Source organism: Lactuca virosa, chromosome 6 (assembly GCF_052849685.1).
Source record: "Lactuca virosa cultivar CGN04683 chromosome 6, Lactuca_virosa_CGN04683_v6, whole genome shotgun sequence".
In the NCBI taxonomy this organism is placed as follows: Eukaryota; Viridiplantae; Streptophyta; class Magnoliopsida; order Asterales; family Asteraceae; genus Lactuca; species Lactuca virosa.
The window spans coordinates 243,405,079-243,414,952 of record NC_136431.1 but is presented as its reverse complement, the minus strand read 5'-3'; the positions used below and the strand labels follow the sequence as shown (position 1 = coordinate 243,414,952).

Sequence of the window (9,874 nt, the reverse complement as noted above, 5' to 3'; positions counted from 1 at the left end):
AGCAAATCACACTTTTTTTGGCCTTATGGTGATAACTTTGAATATTACCCATATGTTTCCGGAATGAGCCTTTTTTACTCCAATGGTCAAAGCCTTCAGTTATAAATGCATCTCTTCCACTTTGTTCCATTACCATGTCTCCAAACAAGTAGCAATAAAAACAATATGCCTTCTTATTTTTTATGCTATACTCTAACCATGGAAAATCAGTAAACTATTGCACAACAAAACGTCTTGGCTTATTACTAAATAAGGTATATTCAAAACTATGCCCCTTTGGTTGACAAGACTCATTAATAAAATATGCCCTCCTTATTTCATCTATTTGATTAGGATTATAAGATGTAATCTTTGGCCTATCCCTCGGGTCCGAAAGGAGATCATTCAAATCAAAATATTATGTCACTTTTGGTTTTTGAGTATGTTCATTAGATTGTGTAAATTGTGGTTTTGGCATAGGTTGATTAGTTTGTGGAACTTGATTACTTTCATTTGCCCTATTTTTTTGGAAGTTCCTTCACCATTGTTGTCTCCAACATCTAAATGTCCTATGAAAAAACTTTTAATAGCAACCTGCAATCAAAATATACGAACTATAAACTTGATTTTAATTTTCAAGTTTCAACAACAATCAACAAATAACAACATACAACCAAATTAGAAATTATCAAGATATATCAACTATAAACTTGATTCCAAGTTTCAACAACAAATGAACAAATATCAATCTACAATCAAAATATATCAACTATAACTTGATTTCAAGTTTCAACAACAAATTATCATTAAGTATCAACCCTAAGTCTCTAATTTAACAAAGTTAATTGTTAATTTCTAATTTTTCAAACATAATGACAAAAATTGGAATTTGAATTGACCTAAATACATAATAGGATTGAGTATTTTGGTTATACTAACTTGTTTCATTGTGATGGAGGAGAAGGGGGTGGCCGGAATTCTCCCTCCGGCAGGCCGCAAGCGACGACAATTGAGACGAGTAAGGGCTGTAATGTTAACGATCAGATGAATAACAAAAGACGAGTCGTCCAATCGACTCGAAAATTGAGAATACGTTTACGTTTGATTTTTTTTTTTCATTTACCTATTGGGCTTGATACCTATTTGTTTCAATAAACTAGTTGGTGTGGGCTTAATTTTTTTTTGACCATTTGGGCTAGTTTGTATTTTGACCATTTAGAAATAACCTCGAATTTTTAGGGTAACCCAATTTTTTTCCGATATAAAACCGCAACATCAAACGAATTTTTCGAAAAAATTAACACTACTAATTTTTTTTTGAGGGGTATATCGGGATACCCCGAGATCTATAATGGATACGCCTATGCTCATAAAGTACCACGATTAAAAATGTACGCATCAATAACAATTCATTCCATGGTTGCAAACACAAAACATTGGTCGTGTAAATATTAGCAATAAAACATGATAAAATACAATAACAAACTCTATAAAATTACATATAGTTGGAATTTATTAACCAAGTTGATATACAACAAAAGGTTGATGGTGGAGACAATTGACTATGGAAATGATTGTTTATAAGATGTTAAAATACAAGTACACTCATATAAAACGCTTACAACTTGTGACATTCTCGTAAGCCATCCCTCAAATTAGAACTCTTTACAGAACAAACAGATCATAAATCATTTTGGAAATGTCTGCAGTTGATGGATTACTTTCTCCAAACTAATAATGGAAGAACCAGAAGGATAGGCGCATGCCTCATTTGCCTTATCTTTCCAGTTAATGGCATTCTTCCTCATCTCATTTCCTTTTTCTTTTGTCATCAACTCAATCACTAGCCTCTCAACTTCATCTCTTTTTACATCATTGTCAATCTCCATGGCAACCCCCCATTGGTTGCAACTCAACCAACAATTTGTTAGTTGATCTGCAAAAAATGGCCAAGAAAGCATTGGCACACCGTTTGTTAAACTTTCAATAGTTGAATTCCATCCACTATGTGTCAAAAACCCTCCTATCGAGGGATGATTTAGAACTTGTTCTTGAGGGCACCACCCAGCCATCATCCCTCTACTACTTGTCTCTCTCAAGAACTCCAATGGAAGTGCTTCTGACTCGCCATTCACTATCCCTGGTCGTAATATCCACAAGAACTGCTGATTACTATTAGCAAGCCCCCAACAAAACTCGACTAGTTGTTGATGTGACATGACAGTGATGCTACCAAAGTTCACATAAACAACTGATGATGATGCTTTTGAGTCTAGCCATTTCAAACATTCGGGTTCTTCTTTCCATAGATTTGATTCGATAGATGCTAGGGATTCATCAACAAGTTGCTTTTCGAGTAAATGCAAAGGACCGATGGCATAACATGGAGGAAATACTGAAGCAAGTGTAGCCAAGATGTCGTGTTCTAGATCATCGAAAGTGTTGAAAATAATGCCAGAGGCTGTTTTGGCCTTGTGAAGTTGGGTATTTGTAAATTCTACCATGAATTCATCGCCAGGGTTGACAATTCTCATGAAAGGCGGAATATTTTTTAGAGGTATACCATGCATGTTTGGTATACAATCTACAACTGTATCCAAATACCCATTTATCACGTAACTTGAATCTGAAAATAAAGCATATGAAAAAGAGCCCAATTAGCACCTAAACTTTACTTTCATATCGAACATTGCATAGTATTATAGTTAACGATGTGACATTTGGTTATGCGTCATAATTAATAAATTTATTATTAATTAAAGTATTATCGATCTATGATAGTCCGAAAAATCTTGTTTCTTTGTTGCGTTGCAACGTAATTTGTGAAGGTTTTCTAAAAAGTATCATTTTTAAAATATTTGACCGATTTTAATATCATAAATGAGTGTTTTTCTTTTTTAAAATAACATATATTTCAGACTAGATTTTAGGAGTGTTACTTATAAAAATACCATAGTTTATGGTTTGGTCATATTTAATTCCCTAAGTTTTTTAGTCTAGACGTTACCATTGAACTTGTTTGGATATAATTGGTTGATGTAGGTTTTAATTGGTTCAATGGTAATATGTTGGTTGCCAAAAAGCATACTAAATATAAACAAAATCTAAAGTATCTTATCTTCACCAACTAATCATAAGGAGATAAAATGAACAATTTAAAAAGATTCTGATGATAATATGTAAATAAATTTAACAAACGAAAATAAATAGTAAAACTTAAACTATGTTACAAGTTATTAACCGATGTTAGGATATTAAATGAAGTATCATGGTAGTATGCAAAATATTGTTTGTTTGACGTAATTAGTGAAGATATGATTTGTTTTATATATCCTGCCCGATTTTAATATCATATGTGGAATTGTGGATTATGTATTTGCACCGAATATCCCGAATAGTTGAAAGACTTTTCAATCTCAACAATAAAATAATAATTTCCATTTAGAAAAAAAAAAGAATTTTTCTTAGCCGATGATTGATGATGTATCCAAGTTGAGATTACCTTTAAGCGGCATCAAACCGTTGTCCACAAGATTAGGATACTGATCGTAACAAATAAGTGCACCAGCTCCACCGGTATATAACAGATACGCCGGGATACCAAGTTCTTTTGCGGCGTCGATGGTGAAGCCCATAAGTAGGTCGGAGACTATGCACGTCACCGGTGAAAACGACTCACTCAATTTGGCGATGAGGGTTTTGAATGGACCTAAACAGTTTTCTTGGATGGACCTGCATATATCGTAGACATTTTGGGTGGCGTCAAGGTTTTCCGGCGGTGGAAGGCCGTCGGGAATGGACTCAAAACGGAAGGAAGGTATGCCGTCGAGGGCGTCAGAGCCTCGAGATCTTAGGAGGCGTTGGTGGTTGAATTCTGTGTTGACAAAGGTGATTAAGAAGCCTTTCGAATGAAGGATTTTTGCAAGTTTTGGCATCGGAGTTATGTGTCCTTGTGCAGGGACTGGTATGCAAATCGCATGTGGCTTCTTTACATGGCGAGAATCCATTGAAAGCGCACACACACACACACTCGAAACAACAAACTCACAATGTTATAACTTAAGGTTATGAGTTATGACTATTTGTAGGCAAAAAAGTGAAGATATATATATTTTGTCATTTTGGACATGTAAACGATGTTTGAAGACATGTGTACATATTGTAGAAGTTGAAGTTCAAATCAAGCACGAAAGTCTTTTCCTGACGTTATATGTACATATATTTTTGTAAATTTATCGACATGGATATATATGAAAAGGGTAAAAACGTATGATTCCTTATAATAGTTTTGCTTTAATTAAACTGTTTTTGGTTTATTTAATATTTCAGATTGAAACAAGAAACCAAGAGTGGAATCATTAAGGAAATTAAGCAAATAGAAAAATCTAAACATATCTTAGATTAGGTAATTATGTTGCTATTAGACTATGCCCATCGGTAAATAAATGTTTGTTGGGTTGGTCTTAAAAACATTAAAAAAATCAAAAGTCTTTCAAGAATCTACGGAATATGTCTTTATATCAACCATGTTTGGCCATTTCTTTATTAATTTCTTCTTTTTGTAATGTTGGATAAAAATATATGAGTGTTTACTAAAATTTAATATTAAAAAACAAAGAAACTTATTTCTAATTATATTATGTTTATTTTCTTCTAGGTATATGTATCATAAAAATAAATATAAGAAATTATCAAATATTATAATTTTTATTCCCTAATATCGATAAATTTTCATATCCAATTCTGATCTTTATTTTTTATCTTTTTCGCTTTTATATTTTCTGTTATGTATCCTTCGTTACAAATATTATGTATTTTGTACCTTTTAAATATGTAATTATATATTTCATGTTATATTTGTAATTTGATTTATCCTTTTTATTAAGTATGTTTGAGGAATGTTATATATTTTTATATCAATTTTTTTAATATTTTTATATCTTAAATAAATAAATTATATGTTTCTAAAATAATAATGCTTCTAAGGCTAGAGGGAGTGGCCTCGCCACCCCTCTCGCTAAAAAGTCGCCAACTAATGTTAAGTCACTCCTTTAATACTCGCTAGTTGATTCGTTAAGTATGGATCATCATGGACTCAGCGAGAAGTGAGATAAATATTATTAGGCTGATATTGGTTGTTTACTTTTTAACTATAAAACTATTGGTTGTTTGTTTTTTTTTTCTTTTTCAACATAAAACCTATTTAAAATCAAACACTACAACTCCCTATATTTTTTGTGTTATACATGCTAAGCCTATGTGTCATAAAAAAAACTAAAAAAATCCTAGATGGCAATGTGCTAAGAGTGTTACCACTCCTTCCAGTCTAATAAGTTTTATTTGAATAAAAAGGAAATATAAGTTATATTTATTTAATAATAAAATGGTTTCCATTTGGGTTGTTAATAAGAGTGAAAGTTAGAATTTGGTTGGGTTGTATAAGTGGAGGAAAGAGAAATTAATTTTTTTAATGAATAGTTACGTTGGCTTGTAGTTATGAATGGGGATAATCTTATAGTATTATGTCGTCTCTGCATTTGTCACTGCCTTTTCGTCGTTGATGCTGTTGTGGACGTCGTTGTTGTAGCTGTGAGTTGTTTAATTATTATGTGAGGGTGAGAAAAAAAGCAAATAGGGTTTGATATTGATTTTGATAGGATATTTAATAATTTTTAATTTGAAATTCTAATGTTATATAATTAAATAATTAATTAGAGTAAATTACAAGGATAGTCCCTATGGTTTGGGGTAATTTGCATGTTTGGTTTCTAATTTTTTTTTTCTAATTCGGACAGTCCTCATGGTATGTTTTTATTGCGTCTATGGTCCTTGCCAGACATAAAATGACTATTTTTGTCCTTAATGATTATTTTTATTTTGTTTCAGTTATTATTCAATAAACTAAATTTATTAAAGACAAAATTGCAAAAATGGTCCCTGTGGTATGCATTTTTCTGGGGTTTTATTCCAAACCCCGACTTTTTTGGCTCCGTGGTCCTTTTGAGCTAGTTTCGTTGCATTTTTGATCCCTCTAAATAGTGAAATGACTGTAATACCCTTGGGTTATTTATTTTTCATTTTTCTTTCATTTCTTTTTAAATCTAATAGTAATATATTTATTTTAATAATTCATAAATTAAGAAGGGACCCACCTTCTCTCTCTCTCTCTAGGAGTTCTTCTTCCTCAAAAATACACAACATTCAAGTGGCTAACTACAGGAACTAAAACCCCTCTAATGAGTTCAAATTTTCTTGATCATAAAAACTTAAATGATTCACAGCTTCAATAAACACACATAATAAATGATTAATCTGATGAAAAAACCAGATGAATTTGTTTTCACATTGTTTCAAATGCAATCACAGACCTTTGAATTCAAGATTATAAACCGAAAAGAAACTAAAAACCCGGATGAACCCAAACCATCGAGAAATCGACCAGATAACAAACCAAGATGAATTTAAGCTTTAACTGCAACTTGCTACATCAAATCCATCACAAAAACTAAAATTAATCCAAATTGCTAAACACTGGACCGAAATATCAATCCCTGAAAAAAAAAACCCAGATGAAATCAATTTCCAAGAACAATTGCTCAGATCGAGAACTCGCTCATATAACTAAACCCAGATGAAATTAGTTTCAAATAACAACCTCACAACATCAAATTTGTGTTCAAGGACATACGAGATAGGAGTATACGATTTGCATCAGGTTAAGATGCAAGAAAGTTAAACTAAGAACAGGGGTATGTTTATGTAAAGATATTTGAACCCTTATTGAACCTGATGTGTATGTCGACTGGCACAAGGATACCCCCAAATTTTTTTTGCAGGTTTCTGTAAAGAAGATGATGATCAAGGGAGAATAATTTGAACTCTAGAATGATCAGTGTAGTAGGGAAAAACTTGTCTGATACATAGAAACGCACCTGAGGACCACATCTTCAACTGCCCTTACCTTTGAACTTCGATTGATCCGTGTATCAAGGAAAAATCATGAAGGGGAGGAGTCATCTTACTAAAGATAAGAGATGGTTTGAACCCAAACCAGATGGTAAGTTGGGTTGAACCTCGCCTTCAACCTCTAATAACCACCAGTCGCACCTCTGTATTCGAACACCCAAAACCACCATCGATCCTTCGCAGCTGCTACTACCATCTACCTTGAACCAACGAGCCAGAAACTACGAATCCCCTTTCACATGTTTTTTTATGTTTAGGAGAGAGAGAGAGATATGTGGGCCCAAATTAATTATTTATTTTCCTTTTCATTTAAATTGAATAGAAAAAACATAAAAAATATATCAGAAGGGCATTACAGTCATTTCAATTTTACAAGAGACCAAATTTACGTATAAAGATGGCCAAAAGGACCACGAAGCCAAAAAAGTCGGGGTTTGGACTAAAACCCCAAAAAAATGCATACCACAGGGACCATTTTTGCAATTTTGTCTTTATTGAATATTATTATTAAAGGGACCCACCCCACCTTAATCCTCTTCCAGTTACCGACACCACCTCCAGTCACCATCTCCGACTCCGACACCACCTCCTTTCATCATCATCAAATCCATCTCCGGCTCCGGTCATCATCTGGAAATCACCATAAACTCAACACAAACTACCTGACATTCAACAATAAATCCGAATATACATCTACAACTAAAGCTTTAACTCTAATCCAAAACGAAAATAAAACCTGAAAATCAAATCTAAAAACCAAAATGGAACATACGATTCAAATCCAAATCCAACATCGAAGCTGCAATTCAAAGAAAAATCAGAAACCAAAACTCCCAAATACGGTCCCAAATGCAAATCGATTAATAAAAACAAACCCATATTCAGGTGAATCGACACCGGAGACTAGATTTGAACATTGAGACTCGATTATGTATCCTACAACCTTACAGATTCCTAAACCGTACCACCTCTCTCGTCAGTAGCACCAGACTCCTTTATTCACGGAAATCAGAAGCGAAATCTCTCAAGAACCAAGCCAAATGAAATCAAATAAAACTGTAAATCTCACTCCCAAACAACAAATAGAAAAATGAGGGATGATGCAAGTGGTAACACAAGAACAGACGAAGATGGCACAAGAACATGCGACGATGGCACAAGAACATGAAACGATGGTGAAGAAGATTATCAGACCAAAAGTCAGCGACAAAGAGCTTTCCGGCAAAATAAGCAAGTTAAACATTTGTTCCAGCAAGAAATGGGAGGGGTGATACAGCCTCCGGGTAAGGGAAATGACGGAGGTGGAAGAAAAGGGTGTGTGGAGGTTGTATCATATGAGAGAAAAACTAGGGTAGGTTAGGAAAAAAAAATGTGGGTCTATGTTATATTCTTTTTATATTTATTATTTTAGTTTGTTTAATAAATTAACAAATACAAAATAAAAAATGATTATTCCATTTTATGTCTGACAGAGACCATACACGCAACTAAAACATACAATGATGATTATTCGAGTTAGAAAAAAAAATTAAAGACTAAATGTACAAATTACCTTAAACCATAAGGACTATCTATGTAATTTACTCAATTATTTGTTTACATGTTTTCCAATGAAGTTTGTATATATCCACAAGATATGGTGGCCGCCTTTTCTGATTTCGTTTCGACAAAGTCCATCAATTTGAAAGTTTTGGGCGACTTTTAAAAATTTCGGTAAAAATTATATAGAATTGAGCATGGGGCGTTGTCGATGACAACGTAAAGTTTCTAAGTTTTTATGATTCGCGATATATTATGTGGTTTGTAAGGTTTGATTTAAGGAGGTAATTTTTTGTATATATATATATATATATATATATATATATATATATATATATATATATATATATATATATATAAAGTTCAATTAGAGATGGCAACGGGGGCGGGTATTACAGGGGACCCCAATCCCCATCCTCGAATCCTCATTCCAATCCTCATCCGCATCCCCACCGGGGAATATAGATAAACCTTCATCCCCACCCCCAACGGGGATTGGGGATCCCCAACGGGGAATTGGGGATTTCTTTTTCTCTTTTAATATGAAAAACTTTATATAAAGAAAACATATAAATTTCAAATTTACCAACATAAGTTGAAAGATTTTACAAAATATATAAAAATATATATAGATTGCATAAAAAATATAAATAAATTCTCTACCATATTTAAATACATACATGAGAAATCAAGTAGAAAAAATTATCAGAGTGATATTTGAGGTAAAATTGATGAACAAAATACAAAAAAATTATACATGAGTTTAAATAAGATAAAAGAAAAACAAAGTATAATTTCAACCAAGTAATTACTAATGAGTTAGGTTACTTGGATAAAATTCTATGTATTATAAAGTGTACTATAAATATATGTTTTGTATTACTTTTATATATTAATATATATCGGGGGCGGGTCCAGGGTCGGGGATTAGGGGTATTCCTATCCCCATTCCCTTCCCCACTTTTTTGTTCGGGGATTCCCCATCCCCGTCCCCATCCCCGGTCAACTTGGGGATTTCCCAGTCAAAACGGGTGCGAGGTTCGGGTTCCCCATCGGGTATGGGGATTTTTGCCATCCCTAAGTTCAATTGAGAAAATAAAAAAAGGTTGAGAATAGGGCAATCATTCTCACCCACTCATTTATTTTTGCCATAAAAGTTTCCGTTGTACCAGCGGAAATGGATATGGATAATGAATACACATGTGTTTCCAACAAAACATGTTTTCTTAAACTATGCTAGTCATTACTTTAATATATACAAAAACATAGTTTTTTCGTTTTTTTAATTTTTAAAAAGCTATTTTTATCGAAAAATGATTTTAAATATACCAAAATTCATGATTTTTTATTCTCTACAAATAGACATCCATATTGATATACTTTTAAGATA

General features: G+C 32.9%; 1 protein-coding gene across 1 annotated transcript; it reads right to left on the bottom strand.

The window, feature by feature from the left end:
• Positions 1-1,509: 1,509 nt before the first annotated feature.
• Positions 1,510-4,119, bottom strand: LOC145119996 (7-deoxyloganetin glucosyltransferase-like). Its single transcript, XM_079055782.1, has 2 exons — positions 3,482-4,119; positions 1,510-2,605 (listed from the first exon to the last, which is right to left on the bottom strand). Exons 1-2 carry the CDS (start codon positions 3,984-3,986, stop codon positions 1,668-1,670), a joined length of 1,443 nt encoding a protein of 480 aa, XP_078911908.1. The 5' UTR covers positions 3,987-4,119; the 3' UTR covers positions 1,510-1,667.
• Positions 4,120-9,874: the final 5,755 nt, after the last annotated feature.

Bases quoted from the DNA above. Each gene is read 5' to 3' on its own strand.
- LOC145119996 (XM_079055782.1), bottom strand. From the start codon at position 3,986: ATGGATTCTCGCCATGTAAAGAAGCCACATGCGATTTGCATACCAGTC. The intron at 2,606-3,481 runs GTAATCTCAACT...CTTTATTTTCAG, and splicing joins CGGTTTGATGCCGCTTAAAG to ATTCAAGTTACGTGATAAAT.